This window comes from Carcharodon carcharias, chromosome 12, assembly GCF_017639515.1.
Source record: "Carcharodon carcharias isolate sCarCar2 chromosome 12, sCarCar2.pri, whole genome shotgun sequence".
NCBI lineage: Eukaryota > Metazoa > Chordata > Chondrichthyes > Lamniformes > Lamnidae > Carcharodon > Carcharodon carcharias.
In genome coordinates this window covers 99,649,942-99,674,609 of record NC_054478.1, presented here as the reverse complement: position 1 = coordinate 99,674,609, position 24,668 = coordinate 99,649,942, and the positions used below count along the sequence as shown (strand labels likewise).

At 40.5% G+C, this 24,668-nt stretch overlaps 1 protein-coding gene across 2 annotated transcripts in view; it reads right to left on the bottom strand.

Annotated features, from left to right (window-relative positions):
• Positions 1-24,668, bottom strand: part of myo1b (myosin IB) — a 290,431-nt gene that overhangs the window by 259,250 nt on the left and 6,513 nt on the right. For both annotated transcript variants that reach the window (XM_041200715.1, XM_041200716.1), the window contains exon 2: positions 19,546-19,687. In XM_041200715.1, coding sequence (XP_041056649.1) covers positions 19,546-19,680 — 135 coding nt within the window. In that variant the 5' untranslated portion in view covers positions 19,681-19,687. The remainder of the gene's footprint in view (positions 1-19,545; positions 19,688-24,668) is intronic.

Below are 24,668 nucleotides of genomic sequence, written 5' to 3'. Positions count from 1 at the left end.
AGGAAAGCGAGGCAGAAGGGCCTAGGCAACTGAAGGCACAGTCAACAATGGTAGAGTCATTAAAATTGGGGATGCTCAGTATGATGAATGCAGATATCCGACACTTGTTGGGCTGGAGGAGATTACAGGGATAGGAAGGGGTGAGACCATGGAGGGACTATAAAGAATTTATCGAAAGATACAAGTAAGAGCTAAAATATTATAGCTACTCTGCATATGGATTGTGTTAATGTCTATATCTCCACTGACATCCAGCTTAGATGTGACTTGAAACACAAATTTCTCCAGTGTGGCAGCCATGGCCATTTCCTGTATAGTGCATCATTGGCGATATGAATGACTGCATTGGCTATAGTAATAATGCTAAAAGAACACTTGACAACAAGGGCTATAAAGTCCTGGGGCTGGGGCATCACAATGAACAAACAAAACCTATTTAAAATCCTAATACTCAGAACTTTATATTAATATTAACTTAATACTCCCAGAGGGTGGTAGGAGTTTAGAATTCACTGCCCAGATTGGTGGTTGAGGTAGAAACCCTCAACTAACTTAAAAAGGTACCTGGATCTACACCTGAGGTGTTGTAACCTGCAAGGCTACAGACTGGTTGCTGAAAGGTGGAATTAGAATGGGCAGCTAGTTTGTTCAGCTAGTACAGACACGATGGCCTGAATGGTCTCTTTGTGTTGTAACTTTTCTATGGTTCGAACTATGCAATTACTCAAATTAATTTTCTTCTTTTAAAACTGCCTTGCACCCATCATATTCCCTTTTGTCTCTCCCCATATTTGTAATTGGCCAAATTTCAGGGGAAATATCAAATATTACTTGACACAGCAGGAACTGGTAATCCATCTATCCAGTACTCCCAAAAATTGGAGTAATGCAGTTAACCATTCTCTCTGGAGAATTCTATTTCAAATGACTGTTCAGGCTGGAATTTAGACATATTTCTGCCTATATTCAACAAACAGTCTGATCACCATCATTAAGTCTATTTCTATCAATTTATCTTGTATATAATTTCACCATTACTTTAAATATATTGGACACATGAATGCTCCAACTTACTTCACCCTACAGCTGAGCTCAACACCTTTTTCTAATTAAGTCACTGGCAGATTTTTTCTGAAGATCCAAGTGACAAATTTCTACTATTTAGCCCACAAGGACCTGATTAATGCAAACAGCAGCCTTCAGTCATAAAATGCTTCATGTGTGTGAAAAATAAATCTCTCAAAAAACACTCTTTCTGTTCTCTCAAAAAGTATTTGTTTCATTTTCTTTTATTTGGAAACCAAGGGAAAACCAATATCTGTATGTATAAATCAACAGGATACAATGGTTCTGTGATTCTTTGGGTGCCAATCTCTTCGCTGTATCTCATGTGACAATCTTTCATGTGTGAACCAAGACTAAAGGGGAGAATTTTCACTTGAGTGAAAGAGCGCAGAAATCTCCGTGCCGAGAGATTAATTTAATAAAACATTGCCAAAAAGAAAACTCAGACATGTCCCCTTATGTGACAGTGTCACATGAGATGGGTCATATTTGTGTATTTTAATAAAAACTTTTATTCAATTTATAAACCCTTCATGAAACCTCATCCCGCCCATGGATGAGGCTTCATGAGAAATGCGAAGGCCGCCTGGGCTCTTCGTCCTCCCGCCAACATTAAGGTTGGATGAGTAGCCCTGACTCACTTTAATGAGGTAATTAATGGCGTTAACAGGCCTTTGACAGGTCGGTGGGCGCGCAGCCAACTCCAGTGTGTACCTACCGACCTAAAGATCAGAATGATGCGCGGTGACATCGGGACACACGCCTGACTTCACCACGTGTCATTTTACATGTCAGTGTGCGGGAACAAAAGATTCAGGCCCAAGTGTGGGGAATGGGGCATCACATTGATGCTAATTCTTTCCTTATCCAATTTTCAAACACATGCACATTCTAACAACATCACTGGATAATGATCAGAAACATCAATCTTTTTGCTTCTTTCCCCTCTCCTAGCCCAGGAACCCCTGAGGCAAATGCAGTGCTCCTTCCACTGAGATTTAATTAATTCAGCACAGACACATTCTGCCCATATTCAAGTATCATACCAGTACATGCATTTATCCATTCAGTATCACTTTTAAAAGGCATAGGTTCCAACTCCAGTGTAAACAACAAGTAGGAATTGTGATTTATTTTATAAAACATACAATTAAATTCAAACTCAAACTAGTGTCATGGACAGAATTTGTATGTTTCCTTTTACTGCTCATGATCTGCATATTTGCATTTAAGAGCTGTGTTTTCTCTTACCCTTGGAGTGTGTCCCCCAATTGAATAATTCCAGAGGCAAGCTGTTTAAGAGCTTAAAAATAAAGAACATTATTTATTATCAAATTACCCCAAATTTAATGCAACATTCCACTCATTTTGATACATGCAAAGATTAGATACAGATGAAAGTAATATACGATTACAGCTTATAATTTTCTCAGTATCTTTAATGGCAAGCTGTAGTTTCTTAAAAGCAGTTGATGCTTGAAAGTTGAAATTAATGTCTTATAAAGTGATGGATTTTCAGGAGACTGAAGTTTCTCGTAGGTTGGTTCTCAAGTAGAACTTTAACTGGAACAAGTTGTAGAGACCTTCTCTCTGTTAGGATCTTCCACTTTCAAGGTATTTTTTTTTTTACTAACTTAGCTGCTTGGATGCCTTGCAAGCACTTTGATGGAACACACTGTCTGGAGGCAGCTTCTTGCTGGTTTTTAAAGCAGACCACAAAATGGTTTCATCTTGTGACTTCCACAAGTTCAAAGTTCTTATTCCAAATAAAGGGTGGTATGTATATTGATTCCAATCAACTGTGTTTTCGTCTGACATCTTCAGATTTGCCACCATCATAATACATTTGAAGGTTGATAGGATCCATTCATATCCGTCTTATACACATTGACTTTTGATGTTCTCTTTTGTCAAGCGTGAAACAGACTTAGGTTGACTGGAATTCTATAGTCCTTATATTGATCCATCCTTAAACAAAAGGTTGTGTAAATTCCCCAGATGGTTGTGAATAGCCATATTTAATTAGGTATTCACATGACACTTAGCTCAAAATGCTAATGGTCACATGATTTGCAGCCACCATTTTAAATAGTCTGTGTCCAGTTTAAAAAAACATTGACTGAAATTTCATAATACAATGGGACATGACACTAGTGAACAAGTTTCAAATTTCAGTCTAACTCAGGGAATACATTCAGCTATCACTAGAGTTTAGGAAATAGCAAAAAGTTGCTATTTGAAGCCATCAACAGGCACTAATTATTCCAATTTAAGGCACTCTATAAACATACCTCTGGTGACCAATATTTTGGTCACCTATCCTAATCTCTCCTTATGTAACTCAGTCAATTTAGGTCCAATAATATGCCTTTTGAAGGACCTTAGGATGTTTTACTCTGTTAAGTGTGCTATATAAATGCAAATTGTATTTGTAAACCTGATATAGTCAATATATTAACCTAATTCTGCATTCTACATCGCTGTCTCTCTAAAATCAATGTCTATCCAATGCTTTCATATAATACAATCAATAGATTCCTAATTACCAAGCCACTGTTATATTAAACAATTGTAACTCCATCAATATATCTAAGGATGGAAAGGAATTTTGAAATGTCTAAATAGATGACAAGCATACTTCTATGAGGGTCATATTTGAAAGGCCAATACTGAAGGTCACTTGCAGCCATTAAAATAACCACTTTAACATACATTGGTTATTACCATATTGTTTCTTCTTCTCTATGCAACCTTTGTACACTGCAACGATTGGGTCCCCAGTATCAACCAGTAATCATTCCCAAGATTGCTGAACAAACATGCTCAGGGTCACAACAGCATCAGAACATTTGGCCCAGCTCCCACTTGACTGAAATGCATATTTTCCTTTTCTCTCTCCTTGTTTTTGTAACCCAGGGTGTTCTCTACACAAATAAGCTAAAATCAATAACTAATAGTCTACTAATGATCACAATTCCACTTCGATAAAACACAAAATTTTTTTGAAGTTACTTAGGCCAAGTACCAAATGTCCACTTGGACCATCATTTTAATTATAGCTGATCAATTATTATCCACAACATTTTGAAATGTTCAAAATATCATTATCAAACTGAGAAAATAAAACAAAACAAATTAAATCAAGTTATTGTTGTTGGACACCAAGGCACAGAATAAACCAGATGACAAAAAGCTTAATAAAATGAGATAGGTTTTAAGGAACATCTTAAAAAGGGGGAAGAGATGTAAAGGGGCAGAGAATTTGAGAGGAAATTGAGGGCGCCAAAACCATATTCAAGCAGTGGAGCAGTTAAAATCATGGATCTCAGGAGGCCAGAATTGGAAGCATGCAGAGACCTTGAAGGCTGGTAGGGTTGGAGGAGGCAAGAGGTTACTTTTCATTCATTTACAGGATGTGGGTGTCACTGGCTAGGCCAGCATTTATTGCCCACCCCTAATTGCCCAAGAAGGTGGTAGCGAGCTGCCTTTTTGAACCACTGCATTTCATTTGCTGTAGGCACACCCACAGTGCTGTTAGGAAGGGAGTTCCAGGATTTTGACCCAGCAAGGAACAGTGATATAATTCCAAGTTGGGATGGTGAGTGGCTTGGAGGGGAACTTCCAGGTATTGGTGTTCCCATGTATCTGCTGCCCTTGTCCTTCAAGTTGGTATTGATCATGGGTTTGGAGCTGCTAAGGAGCCTTGGTGAGTTTCTGCAGTGCATCTTGTAGATGGTACACACTGCTGCCACTGTTCATCAGTGGTGGAGTATGAGAATGTTTGTGGATGGGGTGCCAATCAAGTGGGCTGTTTTGCCCTGGATGTTGTCGAGCTTCGAATGTTGTTGGAGCTGCATTGATCTAGGCAAGTGGAGAGTATTCCACTACATTCCTGAGTTATGCCTTGTAGATGGTGGACTGGCTTTGGGGAGTCAGGTGGTGAGCTACTGGCCACAGGATTCCTAGCTTCTGACCTGCTCTTGCAGCCACAGTACTTATGTAGTGAGTCCAATTCAGTTTCTGGTCAATCGTAACCCTCGGTGTTGATAGTGGGGGATTCTGTGATAATAATGACTGTCAAGGGGCGATGGTTAGGCTCGCCTTTGTTGGAGCTGGTCATTTGCATTTGTACATGCACTGCTTCAGTATCTGAGTTGCCAATGGCGCTCAACATTGTGCAATCATCAGCGAATATCCCCAATTCTGACCTTATGATAGAAGGAAGGTCATTGATGAAGCAGCTGATGATTGGGCCTAGGACATCACCCTGAGGAACTCCTGCAGTGATGTACTGAAGCAGAGATGACTGACCTCCAACGCCCACAACCATCTTCCTTTGTGCTAAGTATGACTCCAACCAGCAGAGAGTATTCCCCATGATTCCCATTGACTTCACTTTTGCTAGGGCTCCTTGATGTCATAGTCAAATGCTGCCTTGAAGTCTAGGGCAGCCACTCTCACCTCACCTCGGGTGTTCAGCTCTTTTGTCCATGTTTGAACCAAGGCTGTAATGAGGTCAGGAGCTCAGTGGCCTTAGCAAACCCAAACTGAGCATCAGTGAGCAGGTTATTGCTAAACAAGTGTCACTTGATGATCCCCTCCATCACTTTACTGATGATTAAGAGCAGACTGATGGGGCGGTAATTGGCCATGTTGGATTTGTCCTACTTTGTGTGTACAGGAAGTTTTCCAAATTGCCAGGTAGATGCCAGTGTTATAGCTGTACTTGAACAACATGGCTCGGGGCGCAGCGAATTCTGGAGCACAGGTCTTCAGTACTATTGCCAGAATATTGTCAAGGCCTTTGCAATATCCAGTGCCATCAGCCATTTCTTGATATCACGTGCAGTGAATCAAATTGGTTGAAGGCTGGCATCTGTGATGCTGGGGATCCCCAGAGGAGGCTGTGATGGATCATCTACTCAACACTTCTGGCTGAAGATTGTTGCGAATGCTTCAGCCTTATCTTTTGCACTGCTGTGCTGGGCTCCTCCATCATTGATGATGGGGATATTTGTGGAGCCTTCTCCCCAAATAAGTTGTTTAATTGGCCACCACCACTCACGACTGGATGTGGCAAGACTGCAGAGCTTAGAACTGATCTGTTGGTTGTGGAATCGCTCCGCTCTATCACTTGCTGCTTATGCTATTTGGCACGTAAGTAATCCTGTGTTGCAGCTTCACCAGGTTGACACCTCATTTTTAGGTATGCCAGGTGCTGCTCCTGGCACGCCCTCCTGTACTCTTCATTGAACCAGGGTTGTTCCACTGGCTTGGTGAAAATGGTAGAATGGGGGATATGCCAAGCCGGTGAGGTTAGATTGTGGTTGAGTGCAGTTCTAGTGCTGCTGATGGCCCACAGCGCCCCATGGATGCCTAGTCACGAGTTGCTAGATCTGTTCAAAATATATCCCATTTAGCATGGTGGTAGTGCCACACAACACGATGGAGGGTATCCTCAATGTGAAGGCGGGACTTAGTCTCCACAATGACTGCCTGATGGTCACTCCTACCAATACTGTCATGGACAGATGCATCTGCAGCAGGCAGGATGGTGAGGATGAGGTCAAGTATATTTTTCCCTCTCGTTGGTTCCTTCATCACCTACTGCTGACCCAGTCTAGCAGCTATGTCCTTTACGATTTGGCCAGCTCGGTCTGTGGTGGTGCTATTGAGCCACTTTTGGTGATAGACATTGAAGTCCGCCACCCAGAATACACTCTGCATCCTTGAGACCCTCAGTGCTTCCGAGTGGTGTTCAACATGGAAGAGTACTGATTCATCAACTGAGGATGTGGGGCCTGGGGGTTGGTGGTGGTGTGGAAGGGATGAGATATGATAATTAGTAGGTTTCCTTGCCCATGTTTGACCTGATGCCATGAGACCTCATGGGGTCCAGAATCGATGTTGAGGACTCTCATGGCAACTTCCTCCCAACTGTATACCACTGTGCTGCTACCTCGGCTGGGTCTGTTTTGCAGGTGGGGAGAATAGAGAGAAAGGGATGGTGATGGTGGCATCTGGGACATGATCTGTGAGGTATGATTCCGTGACTATGACCAGGTTCCCCAATTTTGGCACAGGCCCCCAGGTGTTATCAGGGTCAACAGTGCTGGGTTGTCGTTTCTGGTGCCTAGGTCAAGGGTGGTCCAAGTGGCCGGATACAACCGAGTGGCTTGCTAGGCCAGTTAAGAGCCAGTCACATTGCGCTGGGTCTGGATTAATGGCCAGCCAGAATGAAACACGCACTGAGGAATTTAATGCTGCTGGGGTGGGGGTGGGAAGAGTGCAAAAGCTGAAGTCTGCACGTGTGTAGGGGTACACCCGCTGAAAGCTCCCCGAGGGCACAGAGCTGCCTCAGGGAGCTGAAGAATTGTGAACACAAAAATAAACATTTTAAAAACGAGGCGCAAATGTCCCTACATGTGACTCAGTCACATGAAGAGGGGCATATTTAAGGTGATGTTTAAAACTTTTATTTTAATTACTTCTGGAAACCTCATCCTGCCTGCAGACGAGGATTCATGAGAATCCAAAGGCCATCTGGCCGATTTGCCCACCCAACTGAACAGTTGGACAGGGAACAAAAAATATAAATTAATTACCTGCTTTAGGGCCTTAATAGGCCTAATTGCTGGCGGGTACACTGCTGACTCTTGCGTGTTCCCATTGACGGGAAGATCGCGAGACTGCGCAATGACGCCAGGACACTTGCCCGACATCATCATGCGTGATTTTATGCCTGACTATGTCAGGCACAAGCCTGTCTGTGGGACATAAAATCCTGCCCTGGGTGTACATTTCAAGTTCAGCGAGGATCTGAACCCAAACTATGACCGAATAGTTTGGAATGGCTGCAGTTAACTGTGAAATTATGATGCTAAAGGGCATGGCAGATATCACCAAGTCACAGTACCACATTTAGCCTGAAACTGCGCTTCTTTAATATGCCATCTTACACTGTAGGAAAGAGAAAGAGAGAGAGAGAGAGAGAAAGAGATCAAAGTCTAAAAATTAGTAAACTGAGCTATACTTAAAAGGAAATGTTCAGAAAGATAATGAAGATAAAATTCAAAAATGAGCAATGTGGAATGGAGGATCGTTTGAAAATCACAATTTGAAACTTCAATTTCTGGGCAATGGATCTTTCCTGATGGTTCATTCATGCCCACAATTGAGGAACTACATTGCTGACTAACTTCTACAGGAAAGTTCTGCACTCAACCTGCACGGAGCCAAGAAAGATGTCCATCAGTGCTGCGACAGATACTGTTTGTTACTGTTGCGTTACCAGTCTCAAGCAGTACTGATAAAACAACTTCTTTAAGCAAATCTCGCCAGCTCCAAAGGCAACAATATCACTGAAGGCAGAAATAAAAACAAGTGCTGAAAATACTCGGCAGGTCTGGCAGCATCGGTGGAGAGAGAAAGAGTTATGTTTCAAGTTGAATATTTACTCTTTTCAGAACGTCTCTCCACATGTGCTGCTAGTCCTGTTGCCTAATTCCAGCACTGTTTTATTTCAGATTTCAAAGATCCACTGTATTTTTTTTTATTTTACTGAAGGCAGAACTGCTAAACCTACCATAAAAATATTAGAATGCCAAGACTTGTGTGCACATATTTCTTCAAAATCATCACAGATCAGGAAATATAATGTGCAAGGGGTTGGTGCACTCAAGTGCACTATTCTTTCACCTCTGGGGCCTGGGTTCAAATCTAATCGAATCTGATAGTTTTGATCTATCCTTTCTGATGGCTGAAATGAGTTTGTGCAGCCCTTGAACACAGTTCAAAATAGGTGTAGAACCAAAGCTCAAGCTCACAGACAATTCAACATTCAGGTAAAAAATAACAATGACTTGTGCATAAAATGTTTATGAGACAGTGCTTTGCTCAATTTAGGAATAAGGTATATTGGTGGTTACTGTAAAAGGAGTGGTTGATGTTGTCACTAAGTGAAAGTTTCCCAGTGCTGGCATTTGATGAGTATGAACACTCAAAAGCAATAAAAATCTGACTTACAGATATCCTACAGTACACCCTAAATGTCAATGCACAAATCTTAAGACTCCTAATAGAACTTAGGGGAATTGATTTTGAATTTTACACGGATATAAAATATTGCCCAATATTTATTTTAATTCTTTCTTGGGATGGGAGCATTGCTGGTAAAGCCATTATTTATTGCCCATCCCTAATTGCCCTTGAGAAGGCAGCAGTGGTTAGCTTCTTAAACTGCTGCAGTACATCTGGTATAGGTACACCCACAGTGGTGTCAGAGAGGGCCCAGCCAGCATTGCTTATAACTTGGGAATAAGCAAAAAGACATTTGGCAGTTCAGGCATATTCCTGCAAACAATTTTAAAATAGAGCTTGGAAATTGGATATAAAACACATGCCCAAATCTCCAATATGCACTGCCTTCAAGTGATATTCCATATGAACAATGCAATGTCGAAAAATTACATCTTCGCCATAATGGAAGCACTTTGGTCATTTGGTTTGCAGTTAGGTTTTAAAAATATAAATAATGGAGCACAGATTCACTTTCTCCACCTTTAAGAGCATCACCTTGACGTCCTCTATTTCCACCGACAATACGAAGTTCGATGGACATGCAAGCTGTGCGGAGATACAAGGTGGCTGCAAACGGATACAGCAGATTAAATGAATGAGCAACATGATGGCAAATGCAGTATTATGTGGAGAAGTGTGAAATTATTCATTTTGGTCATGAGTGGAAAAGCAGATTTTTTTTTAAAACATGAAGCTTGTAAATGTTGATGTTGAGAGAGACTTGGGCGTACTTATATAAGAAACACAAAGTTAGCATGCAGGTACAGCAAGCAACTGGGAAGGCAAATAAGAAATAGGAACTGGATTAGGCCATTTGGCCCCTCAAGCCTGCCCTGCCATTCAATAAGATCATGGCTGATTTACCCCCAGGCCTTAACTCCTCTTTCATGCCAATTCTTCATAGCCCTCAACTCCCCGATATTTCAAAAATATATCTACCTCCTCTTTAAATACTTTCAGTGATCTAGCCTCCACAACTCTCTGGGGTAGAGAATTCCAGACATTCACTACCCTCAGAAAAAATTCCTTCACATCTCAGTTTTAAATGAGCATCCCCTTATTCTGTAACAATGTCTCCTGGTTCAAGATTCCCCCACTAGTAGAAACATCTTCTCAAGATCTACCCTATCAAGGCCCCTCAGAATCTTGTATGTTTCAATAAGATCACCCCACATTCTTCTTAACTCTATTGAACAAAGACCTAACCTGTTTAGTTGTTCTTGATAAGTCAACCCCTTCATACCAGGAATCAGCCTAGTGAATCCTTTTGAGCTGTCTCCAATGCCAATATATCCTCTCTTAAATATGGGGACCAAAACTGTACACAGTACTCCAGTTGCAGCCTCACCAACACCCTGTACAGCTGTAACAAGACTTCCCTACTTTTAAACTCCAATCCCCTAGCGATACAAGCCAAAATTCCATTTGCCTTAATTACTTGCTGCACCTGTATGTTAATTTTGTGTTTCATGCATAAGAACTCCCAGATCCCTCTGTGTGCACCTGCATGCAAATTTTCTGTCTGTGGAGAAAAACAGAGTTAACGTTTCAAGTCTCTATGACTCTTCTTCAGAGCTCTGAAGAGTCATACAGACTCGAAACGTTAACTTTGTTTTTCTCTCCACAGATGCTGTTAGACCTGCTGAGTTTTTCCAGCATTTTAAGTTTTTGTTTCAGATTTCCAGCATCTGCAGTATTTTGCTTTTATGCTTTGTGTTTCATGCACAAGAACACCCAGATCCCTCTGTGCTGCGCTTTTTTGGAGTCTCTCTCCATTTAAATAATAGTCTGCCTTTTGACTCTTCTACCAAAGTGCATGACTTCTCACTTTCCTACACTAAACTCGATCTGCCAAGTTTTTGCCCACTCATTCAAACTATTTATATCCCGTTGCAGATTCCTCATGTCCTCATCACAATATGCCCTCCCACCTATTTTTGCATCATCAGCAAATTTGGATACATTACACTCTGTCCTCTCCTGCAAGTCATTAATATAGATAGTGAATAATTGAGGCCCTAGGATTGATCCTTGTGGCACTCCACGAGCTATGTCTCAAATCTGAAGACAACCCATTAATCCCGACCCTCTGTTCTCTGTGTGTTAACCAATTCTCAATCCATACTAATAAATTGCCCCAATACTGTGAGCTCCTATCTTGTGCAATAACCTTTTATGTGGCACCTTATCAAATGCCTTCTGGAAGTTCAAATATATTACATCTACCAGTTCCTCTTTATCAACTCTGCTTGTTACACCTTCAATGAACTCTAGCAAATTTGTCATATAAGATTTCCCTTTCACAAAGCCATGTTGACTTGGTTTGATTGCGTTAAGTTTTTCTAAATGTCCTATTTCTTCTTTAATAATGGATACTCACATTTTCCCAAATGACACATTGGCCTTTATTGGAAGGGTACTGAAACACAAGAAGAAAGAAGCCTTGCTGCAGTTATACAGGGTGATGGGGAGGTCACACCTAGAGATCGTCTGCAGTTTTGGTCTCTGTATTAAGGAAGGATATACTTGCATTGGAGGCAAAATGGTGAAGGTTCACTAGATTGGTCCTAAGGATGAGAGGCTTGTCTTATGATGAGGGACTGAGTAAATTGGGCCTACGTTCTCTGGAGTTTAGAAGAACGAGGGGTAATCTCACTGAAATATTAAAGATTATAAAAAGAGGTTTGACATGGTAGATATGAGAGGCTGTTTCCCCTGGCTGGAGAATCAAGAACAAGCTGGTACAGTTTCAGCATAAGGAGACAATCATTTAGGACAGTCTGTCTGTCTTTTATCAGTCCTCATTCCAAGCGTTGGCCACACTACAAACAGCCTTTCTCTGTTGATCTCGATTCTCCGCTGCCCTCACTGCCTGTCCCACAGTGGCCAGTTGCGTTGATATTATTCATCCATGCCATCTTGAGTCTTCCTCATCTATCTTTTCCAGGTGCTTTTCCTTGTATTACCTCTTCACAAATACTCCCCTCTGTTCACATCACATGTCCAAAATACGTGAGCTTCCTTGATATCAATGCCTCAAACAAGTTCCTCTTAACACCAGCTTTCTCAAACACCCATTAACTTATTCACTTGGCCGTCTATGACACACGTAATATCTGTCTGAGTCCTTTCATTTCAAATGCTCTTATTTGAACCTTGTCAGTCTTCTTGATGGTCCAGGTTTCACAACCATACGTTGTCACCAGCCACACAAAGGCCTTTCAAAAGACGAATTTTCATTGTAATCAAGATGCTGTGGCTACTCCATACTCTTTTGAGTTCATTCACAATGCGATGACCCTTGTTAAGTCCAATCCAAATTTCTTTGGTTGACTCTGCATCTTCCGTGATGAGTGACCCAAAACAGCGGAAGGTATCCATCTGTTCAATCTGAGCTCTGGTAATCAGAATCACGGAGGTCTTTCCACCCATTCCCACCACCTTTGTCTTGTTGCCATTGAGCAGGAGAACGTATTTCCACTTAACTTGACCAAGACGATCCATCAACTCCTGTAGCTCCTCCACCAAGTTAGCGAGCAGAATATCATCAGCATGTCCAAGCCTCAAAACCCAACCCCCTCCAAATCAATTCCCCACCTTTGTTTCCATCAAGTGTCTCTCATAACCATTTCCGTTAAAATGTTGAATAAATACAGAGGCAGGACACGCCCCTGCCTGACATCCCTTTTCACTCTGCACCATTCTGAGGGTGAGAGCACGGAAGCGAGGAGAAATTTCTTCACTCAAAAGGTTGTGAATCTTTGGAATTCTCTAACCTACAGTGTTGTGGATGTGACATCATTGAATATATTTAAGCCAGCAATAGATTTTTGGTCTCGCAGGGAATCAAGGGATATGGGGAGCAGGCAAGAAAGTGGGCTTGAAGCCGAAGATCATCCATGACGATATTGAATGACGGAGCTGCTCAACGTCTTCTCCTGTTCCTATTTCCCATGTTCTTATGTACTACATTAACAAGCTGGAATGATGTCTCAATGTGATAAGAAATTTTGGGAAGACACACTGCACAGCCTTGAATTGTCACTGCAAACCTATATAACAAAGCAACTAAACTGAATAACAACGCAAGTCCTCCAATCTGTGTTGCAGAAAAGAAACAGCCAAAGATCAACACAGTATCAGTTATGGTTCAACATTAGAGCTCCACTCAGGATCATCTTATAAAACAGCCTTTCTATCCATTTCAACTTCTGTTTAAGACCAACCTTTTTTAATTCCTAGAAATCCCACATCAGTGCATGAAGGTTTCTGTTTATAACACTGACAAATGGATCATACAGCTGTCCAGCAGGAATTATAAAAATGTGCAGCTTAAGAGAACATTAAAACAGAAATACAAAAGCATTACTATAAATCTGAAAATAAAGACAGAAAATGTTAGAAAAACAAAATAGATCAGTCAGCATTTGCAAAGAGAATAGATCATAAGCTGTCTTTTTTTTTTTAAAAAAAGTGCTAACTGACCTGTTGTGTATTTACAGCATTTTCTGTTTTATTCCTGAACATAATACAACACTACGTTTGCTTAGACCCCAGAATTAAAGGGTTTTAACTGCTTTAAAGATCCAACTGTTCACTATTTCAAGTTTCACACGGTTAAGTGGAAGGGCATCAATCATGCTAAACAGAGTATTTTGCACCTCACTAAGTCTGCTGTTCAGAGCTCATTCATCCAATGCAATTGAAGCTATTCATCACTACTCATATGCAATATATTCCAAATTAGTAAGTACTATTCACTGACCTATTGCAGCACTCAATTGTAGTGGTACAGACCCTAGTTATTGTTATTCAATAGCATTGCAATTATATTCTGCAGTTCGACAGCTTTTTTGGCATTTTATATTTTGCTTTAGCCTCATCCCAACTTCATAACAAAATTGCAGCATTCTAAACTTTAAGTCTATCACTCCACCATTAACAATAAGGCTATATAATCAAAAAAAAACTGCAAACGGTGGAGATCAGAAAAACAAAAAAAATTGGAAAATTCAGCAGTTCAGTTAGTATTTATAAAGAGAAAGGACAGGTTATTAGCATTTCAGTTGTATAGTTTTCAAAAGAAAGCTTTTAATAGACCATAGAACTCAAACCAGCAAAGACAAACAACCTACCTGCTAGGGAGACATGTGAGAAGACAGTGGGGGTCCAAAGAGGCTTCAGGATCCAGTAACATTAAAATGTCATGAACAGATACAGAAAATAATGAAAAAGGCTAATGGAATGCTAGATTTTATCTCTAGGAGTACTAGAGTACAAGGAATAGTTATTATTCAGCTATGCAAAGACATGATTAGCCCACACTTGGAGTGCTGAGAGCAGTTGTGGGCACCACACCCATAGGAAGTAGATCTTCACCTTGGAAGGAGTGCAGTTTAGGTTTACCAGGATGATATCTGGACTTCAAGAGTTAAATCATGAGGAGAGATTTATACAAACTAGGGTGGTATTCCTGAAATTCAGAAGGTTAAGTATGGATTTGATTGCAGTCTTCAAGTTTTAAGGTGAATAGAAAGGGTAGATGGAGAAAAATCATCTCCACTGGCTGAGGAGTCAAGGACTAGGGAGCATAGTCTAAAACATCAGAGCCAGACCTTTCCGAAGTGAAATTAGGATGCCAGAAGATGGAAATTCTCTTCCATATTTGGCAATTAATGGTAGATGAATTGTTGAGATTAAGCCTAAATTTGACAAAGATTGTTAACCAAAGAAGGCATTAAGAGATGCGAGACAAAGGCCTTATTCATATAAAAAGTTAGGTCACAGATGAGCCATGTTCTAACTGAATGGCAGAACAAAGGATTAAATGGACTACTCTTGTTCCTATGATCTGAAAATACTGATTTACTACAACTCAGTTATGACCTGAAGCTGATTGATGGCAAAAACTAAGTTAGCAAAGGCAACGCATAATCCATTATGACATTATAATCTATTTTTTTGTTAGTTACAATTGATACAAAATTATTCTTAGCCTTCTGTATGAATATACATCCACTTCTTCCCTCAATATAAGGCTTTCTCGCAGGAATAAGTTGGCATTGAAAGTTGTTTAAGTGCAATCCTTTACCACAAACTACAGCTTATTAATAATCAGGAAGTACTTTTCAAAACTACTTGATGCATTGATGGGTCTCTTAATTTTGCTTTTCAGAACATGAAAAGTATATTTATCAGTGCAGCTTCAGAATTGAAGAATGCTGGTTTGATGCATTACAAAAGCAATCAAGGTTAGCACAATGAAAGGATAATTACTAATGCACAAAGCTGGATTAAGAAGCAGTCCATGACCAAATGCAACAAGACCTGGACAATATTCAGGCTTGGGCTGACAAGTGTCAAGTAACATTCGTGCCACACGAGTGCCAGGCAATGAACATCTCAAACGATAGAGAATCTAACCATTTCCCCTTGACATTCAATAGCATTATCATCGCTAAATCCCCCACTATCAACCTCCTGGGGTTTACATTGACCAGAAGCTGAACTGGACTAGCCATATAAAAACTGTGGCTACAAGATTAGGTCAGAGGCTAGGAATCCTGCAGCAAGTAACTAGGCCCCTGACTCACAAAGCCTATCCACTATCTACAAGGCACAAGTCAGGAATGTGATGGAATACTCTCCACTTTCCTGGATGATGCAGTTCCAAAAACACTCAAGCAGCTTGACATCATCCAGGGCAAAGCAGCTCGCTTGATTGGCACCCCATCCACAAACATTCACAGTGGCAGCAGTGTGTACAAGATGCACTGCAGGAACTCACCAAGGCTCCTTAGGTGGCACCTTCCATACCCACCACCGCTACCATCTACAACAACAAGGGCAGCAGACAAATAGAACACCAGCACCTGGAAGTTTCCCTCCAAGCCACTCACCACCCTGGCTTGGAACTATAATCGCTGTTCTTTCACTGTCATTAGGTCAAAATCCTGGAACTCCCTTCCTTACAGCACTATGGGTGTACCTACACCACATAGACTGCAGTGGTTCAAGAAGGAAACTCACCACCACCTTCTCAAAGACAATTAGGGATGAGTAATAAATGCTACCCTATCCAGTGACAGCCACATCCCATGAACGAACAGAAAAAAACTTACTGGATCCTGGCATTTACTCTCTCCCTTCCTTATAGGAATTAGGTCCCATTGAAACACAAACGTAGTTAAAATGCATGAAAATGTAGGGCCTTAGAATACTTACATATAGCATTAATATCAAAGCACACCATACCACAATATACTACACTCATATTTGCATTGCTGTCCCTGACCTGGGCATCATATTTGGCTGGAGGGATCTGGCTGTAGCATCCAGTAGGCCTAGATCTTAAATCTGCCCCTTACATCTTTCTAAGTAATGTGCTCTTAACCATTTTGAAAAATATTTAAGGAGGTAAAAAGTGGGAATACTGTGTAAAACAAGAATTCCATTATCAAAGACCGCACTGGTGCTAATTATGACAAGTATCTCAATGTTAAAAACAGGCTATAAGAAACACTCAAGTCTTCAAAATACTTTTGAGTCTCATTTTTAACCTACTTATGGAATGGGGTGGAGAACAGGTCTATTGTTTTAATTCCATGATAATCCTTAGACATCCTTGGGGTCAAGAGGAAGATGAATTTTTTTAAATCAAGGTTGCAAATCAAAATGATTTCCCCCTTGAAAAGTAAGAACACATATATAGCTCCAGAATCTATTTACATAATTACTATCTGTTTAAGCTATCTATGGCCTGGGTTTTCATGCTTCCATCCATGTCAGAATGGAGGAGAGGAATTTGAAAATGGCAGACGGGACCCAATTACGGGATTTCTGCCCCCACTCCCCCCATGTGGGAGTTATATGGTCCCAGCATAAGGGTGCAGGTAACAGGCCTGCACACAGCAATCCTATCCTTGCCTATTCCATTGCCTGGGTGAGAATTTTATAGCCCTGTTATTTCCATTGGATCAAGCCTGTTTTGTTAGAAAATGGGTTCATGGCACCTGAAAGGAGTGATGAACATTGGGGCAAACCTGTTGTGGATTTTGGAACCATCTCACAGCTGTATAAAAAATGTGCTAGAGCTGAATAAATTGAAACTTGTGAATCAGACTGAACAGAAGCCAGCCATCTGTTCTGCCTCTGAATCAGTCCAACATAAGGCCATCTGTTTGGCCGGCTTCAATGTATTCAGCTCTAGAGCCTTTATTGACATAATGGTGCAATGAAATCTCATTATGAATGCTCGGCTGAGTTCTAAACCTCAATAATTGATTCAGCTCTGTAAGGGTTCTTTACACATCTGTCAAAGGGATTTTATTGATTGAGGTGCTGTCTAAGGAGCCTTGGTAAATTCCTGCAGTGCATTTTGTAGATGGTATTCACTGCTGGTACTGTGCATCAGTGGTGATGGGTGTGGATGTTTGTGGCTGTGGTGCCAATCAAGCAGGCTGCTTTGGCCTGCATGGTGTCCAGCTTCCTCAATGTTGTAGGAGCTGCACTCAACTAGGCAAGTTGGGAGTATTCCATCACACTCCTGACTTGTGCCTTGTAGATGGTGGACAGGCTTTGGGGAGTCAGGAGGTGAGTTACTCACAGGATTCCTAGTCTCTGACCTGCTCTTGTAGCCACAGTAATTATAAGGCTATCCAGTTCAGTTTCTGGTCACTGGTAACCCCAGGATGTTGATAGTCAGGGATTCATTGATGGCAATGCCATTGAACATCAAGGGGCGATGGTTGGATTCTCTCTTGTTGGAGATGGTCATTGCCTGACACTTGTGTGGTGCAAATGTTAATTGCCACTTGTCAGCCCAAGCCTGAATACTGTACAGGTCTTCTGCATTTGGACGTGGACTGTTTCAGTATCTCAGGAGTCATCAATGGTGCTGAACATTGTGCAATCATCAGTGAATATCCCCACTTCTGACCTTATGATGGAAGGAAGGTCATTGATGAAACAGCTGAAGATGATTGGGCCTAGGACACCATCCTGAGGAACTCCTGCAATGATGCCCTGGAGCTGATATGACTGACCAACAACCATGACCATCATCCTTTGTGCTAGGTATGACTCCAACCAGCAGAGAGTTTTCCCCCTGATTCCCACTGAATCCAGTTTTGCTAGGACTGATGCCACACTCACTCAAATGCTGCCTTGATGTCAAGCACAGTCACTCTCACCTCACCTCAGGAGTTCAGCTCTTTTGTCCATGTTTGAACCAAGGCCGTAATGAGGTCAGGAGCTGAATGGCCATTGCAGAACCCAAACTGGGCGTCAGTGAGCAAGTTATTGCTAAGCAAGTGCCACTTGATAGCACTGTTGATGACCCCTTCCATTACTTTACTGATGACGGAGAGTAGACTGATGGGCCGGTAATTGGCCGGGTTGGATTTGTCCTGCTTTCTGTATACATGACATACCTGGGCAATTTTCCACATAGCCGTGCAGATGCCAGTGTTGTAGCTGTACTGGAACAGCTTGGCTAGGGGATCGGCAAGTTCTTGAGCACAAATCTTCAGTACTGGAACGTTGTCAGGGCCCATAGCCTTTGCAGTATCCAGTGCCTTCAGCCATTTCTTGATATCACGTGGGGTGAATCGAATTGGCTGAAGACCGGCATCTGTGATGCTGGGGACCTCTGGAGAAGGCAGAGATGGATCATCAACTCAGCATTTCTGGCTGAAGGTTAAAGGAGAACTGCGAGTTGATGCTCAGAAGCTAAGATTGCAATAATTGCCTTAGCCTTCAGGTTAGTAGAAAACAACCAGATTTACCTCCTATAGTTCTACAGATCTACAATTTCTTGATATGATACACACAGACAGCTTTTAACTTGTAATTACATATTTAGTGACAGAAGGGTCAGTGTCATTCTTCTGCTATTTGGAATCTTTCACAGCAACAAAGCACCTTCTTTAGCATCATGGAAAACTAATAAGCAATCAAGGACTCCCAAGACTTAGCTGCCTGCTATCAACTAAGTTGCTATTGCGAATAGCTTGTACCTCATATGCCAATTCTAATGCAAAGCAAGGTTATAGTTAACCACAGCCCAAAGTAGTAATTACAAATACTGAAATGCAAATTCTCCAGTACAGCCCAAGACTTGTTCTATCATTAGGAGAGTTTAACAAACATACATTATGTGGAAACCCGTAAGAAATAGCTGGTTGTTTGGTAGTACAGACATTGAGTGCTGCTGAAAAAAAATATACATGTTGAAGCTTTTCATCTTGCACTCATCAGGACACTTTGCAGGAATACCTTAACAAGGTTGCCACTTCTTGCGAAGTGTCCTGATGAGTGCAAGGTGAAAAGCTTCAACATGTCTCTTTTGTCAGCAATACTCAAATGGTTATTTTACGTTGAATATACTTTAATGGTACTTACATATATTTCACTGTGGTCAAAGCGATTTTTGAGATTTTCTAAGAACGTGTCTTCAGTGAGAGGTTCTAAAAGCACACTGTCCCCCACCCCTATCATGTTGTCCAGGAGGGACGTTTTCACTTCTGATTTCATCATTTTTCCCCTGAAATAAAATAGAAAAGTAGTTAGAACTTTGAAAATTTACTCTTATACCCACAATAGCTATTTTCTAATAATCTATATTCCTCTGTCATTGAGAGGGCTAACACCATTATGGACATTAATTTTTCAAACAAACAGGAATTAAGCAATATGGGGTTTGGGCGCAAAAGTGGAGTGAAGGCATGAGATCATCTATAATCTTGCTGAATGGTGGAGTCGGCTCAAAGGCCCATAGAGCCTAATCCTGCTCCTATTTCTTATACTCTTTTGACCACGCTGGCTCATAGCCCAGAGAACAGCAAGGGAGATTGTCATCAATATGGCTGTCATTCCAAGTCAAAATTTTTTCTTACCCAAGGTAAAACAAAGTTACTGATGTCTTCATATATTTCACCCTTCAATGGTTAACTAACAAATGTATGCAGGTAAAATTTTATATTACAATTCAGAGAAATAATTTTTGGAGAAATAATGTTCATTCCTTATCGCAGAGTAACTATAAAAGATTTTGCCATCTCCACAGGGCTGAATGAAGTTGTATTGTGTGTGAATAAAGCTGACAACATACAATGTATGACATCACTCATTCTGAATATTCCACAGCAGCACAAATATCAAGAGCTTATATTCAAACTAACTTCAGGTTAATAGTAAATAATAACCTACTTCGGTTCCAATAGTCTGATTGAGGTATGCCATGAACCATCATTGTCACATGTTTTTAAAGGTCACATTGGACATGGTTATGATATTACGTTGTTCCAACCTTTAGAATAATTGCAGACAACATAGACACAGCTCTGGAACCACAGACATTGCATCCGTAGCAACACACAGCATACTTCAAACGGCACCATACGTCAAAAAATTTACAATTGGCTCAAAGAACTACTATCTGTTAAGTTAACTCTGCTGATTGGTCACTATGTCCCATGGACTGAGTATGAAGTAATTGTAATCAATCACTGGCCAAGTAGGAAAGCTTCCAATTAACAACACGTTATTATAACCCAATATCAGGAACCAGAATTTCCCCAAAATAAACCATTTGTATTGCTGAAATGATCTTTTTTTCACCCTAATTTGCACTACAATTTTCCTTCTTTATTAAGTCAATGAATGCAGCTAAAAATGGCACTTATGACATAAAACCATACATTGCCATATGGGGGGTCGGAGCCACGTAATTAGCCAATGTTACAATGAAGCAGCAGGAGTAGCTGAGAGAAAATTTCCAGCCATTAAAAAGTTACACAATTATGAGAAAAAAAAATCACCAAACATATTCATAAAATTAGTTACATAGTATTAGAAATGCCTGCAAGGAGTTCTTTTTGCACATGCCTGCCTTTACAATCAAGACCATGAGCACTTCTTCAATTTCATCTTCAGTGCTGCAATTTCCCAGGTCCTGTATGCAAATTTAGTGTGCATGTGTGATCATATCCACAGCATCTGGTTGAGGTGACTTTTGTCACTTGATTTTGGAGTGTGGCGTGTCTGACCACAGGTTGTCATAGGTGTACATAGACTGTGTACTTATGTGAGCGTTTGTAACTTATATGCAGACTTGTAAGGATAATACATCTGTGAAGGTATATTTGTGGGTGAAGGAGTATTGTAATATAGTTCATCTTTTCTTCTTCAATAAATGTTTTATTCCACTGTTAAAAGTTCATTAGCTGATCTGGTGACTCTGTTCAGTAGCCACTCTCCACATATCCAAATAAACAAATTAAAAGTTAGGATCTATCAAGCTGGGTTCCACTCTCGGATCAGGCTTGTGCAGGGGTAACCTCAGCTGGGATCGTAACAAAGTGGGATATTGAAACATGTACAGAGGATGGTTGGACTCAGAATAATAATTGGTCTGGGATTGGAAATCCTTATAAACCAACTGCGTGGAGATAAAGTGGTACTGGACATAGGAATTGGAGTTGCTGAGGTTTATTATAAGGATTGGAATTCGAAATAGCGTTGGAAGTTGCTAAGACTTTTCTGCAGATGAAAAATGTAACTCTGACTGGTTTGCAGAAGTTAACAAAGAGTAAGCTAATGGATTTGGCGGATAAGCAGAAGTTAGAACTACGTGAAGACGTAAGGAAACCAGACTGAGTTAATATAATAGCACTGCGTTTAAAACTGGAAGGGATACTAGAAAGACCACGTTCGCCAGGGGGTGAATGACAGCTGGAGGTAGTGAGACTTCAGTTACAAATGAAGAAGCTTGAACTTGACTAAGCAATGGAAAATGAAAAAAAATTTGGAACTTAAGAAAAAGGAAAAGGAAAAGGGCAGAAAAGGAAAAATAGAGCATTTCAAAGATAAATGGAAATGCAAAAACTCAAAACTCCAGAAGGAGAAGTTAACAATGGAGGAAAGAGAGAAGGAACAAGAAAGGGAATACTGGCTTAAAAACCTAGATCTTAAAAAAAATCTGATGCTGAGAAAAGTTCCAATCATGAAAAACCTTCAACCCAAAACCCAGTGGTGAGATGTTTAAGTTTGTGCAAGCTCTCCTAAAGTTTGAGGAAAGGGATGTAGAGGCATTCAGAGGCAAATGACATGGCCAAAAGAAATCTGGACATTACTGTTACAGTCTAGGTTATAAGTAGAGCTCAAGAGGTTTACGTTTCACTTTCAGAAGAGGTAGCGGTGGATTATGATGTAGTAAAAAAAGGCTATTCTGAGTGCATACGAGTTAGTCTTTGAAGCATACAGGCAAGCCCAGGCAGACCTATATTGAGCTTGAGGGAAAAACGATGTAATTTTGACCGTTGGATACGGGTATTAAAGGTAGAGATGATGTATTAAGCTCTTAGGGAAATAATTCTCTTGGAAGAATTTAAAGATTCACTTCCTCCTGTAGTTAGAAGTAGTGCAAAGTGCAGTGATATTTTCTAGTTGGGTGAATGCTCCACATGTTACACAGTTAAGTGCAAAACACACCTTCAATTGTCAATCAACATATGTGAAGTAGCAGGTAATAAATTAATGCCATAAATACATTTTAGCATTTGGCTCAATAATAACAGTCACAAGTATTCTGCAGTAGAGGAATGAAAGGGTGAAAGATAGACATCCATACTAGCTGTATTGTCATAATTGTGCACTTGCTAGTTCAATCACATTTTATTGTCACAGGCCTATTCATTTAATTTCTAACCAGAAGTAAATATATAATTATTCAAACACTAATGGTGACACATACATTTCAATATTTTAAATAAAAACCATAACTCAGAAGTGGTGACACAGCTTAATTTCATGTGAAGTAATACTGACCATTTTGTGCATCGTTGCAAAAACACTCCACACCCAGCAACAGGGAATGCGCTGAGCTCTGACATTTAAATACAAAATTCATAGCATTCCACAGCAATGATGTGCCTGTTTAGTATGAAAACACCAATAATGGACTGTGCTGCTCACATACTTATTTCTGAGAGCTCTAGTCAGTGGCTTCCTCCCTTGGTGCACTTCTGATATCAATAGGAGATGGAGAACAACATTAACTCCTTTGTTGAATATTTCCTTTCTGTCCACAAGTGTGATCTTAACCTTACTGCAGTTCTCCACCTCAGTACACTTCCAATTTCCATTTTTATCTTTCAGTCTTTGGACAAATCCATTTTATGCCATAGTCACGTCAAGGAGGGAACACCAAAAGTGGCAAGCCAGGCGGAAAACTAGCAGTTTGACTCCCAAAGAATTCCACACAAGTGTCAATACAACTGTAGTAGAAAGTCTCAACCATCTCCTAAGCATCCTGCAACCATCTGGTCTGAAAACTGACTTAGCACCTCAGACTGTAGCTATATCTTTCTAGAGGGAATGAGGTTCCATCAATACTGGAAGGATAACTTGGAAACTAGTTGGTGTTGAGGTTGTAGACTCTTTGATAAAATAGTCTGGCAGTAGGGGTTGGGGAGCATTCAGAATGTTGCCTGTCTTTCTCTTTTTGGCTGCTAGTAAATCTGCTTTGTGTTTGTAGTACTTTGTCTAACTTCAGATTTCTTGCTTTGCAATTTTTTCCTTTCATATAATCAACTTTCCCTCCCATGGTTTTTCACCATCTTATTTATTTCTTTCTTAGTCATTTGTTCTCTTAATGCCTTCAATTATTCACTGAGATAATCTTCGTACTTCATCTACCAGATTTCACCTCTTTCCAGCTTTTTAGAAAAACCTGTTAAGACATTTGACGCATCTCTTCTCTTCCTTTCCACCACTGTGACGGCACAGTGGATGGTAACGGCTAAACTGCTCAAATCCCAGAGGGGAATTTGAAACAAATGCCACAACTGTTTTACAATTTGTATTTATTTCGAGATGCGTGCATTGAATTCAGTAGTAATATGACTACCGAGTCTTATAGGTTTCTTACAAAATTAAATTAAACATTAATAAAAAAAAATGTAAGCACATGGGTTTACAAATTACTACTATGACAACTCCTAGCTCCCCTAGTTATTCTAACTCCCAGTTACACCTCCATTAAGGCAACAGTGAAACAGATTTTAAGAGGTAAAAGAACATGATACCCCGAACAGTCAAATTCAATGTGAGTTTTCTTCACTTCGTGCAGACAGCAACTTGACGCTTAGACACTGGAGGATTTTCACACTTGTTAGATATTTGAATGCCTTCCTCTTACACATAACCTCATCTCTTTTAAAAATGTTCCTCCCTTTTTAACATAAATCCCATTGCCCCAATATGTCTTTTCAACCCCACTTTTCTAATAATAATCTTTCAAAATACCAATTTTGAAGCTTTGGGAAAAATAAACACACTGCTTGGCTTCTTCTGGCCAAATGTAACATTTCACCACCTCTTTTGAAATTCAAATTACTCTGGTTTATCCAAAAATGCAAATTTTCCCTTTACACCTCACATTCTAAAACTTCAGCCATTTTTACCTATTTAACATTTCAAACCTAACTTCTCTTCTGACACATCAAAGCCTTTAGATCCGTTAT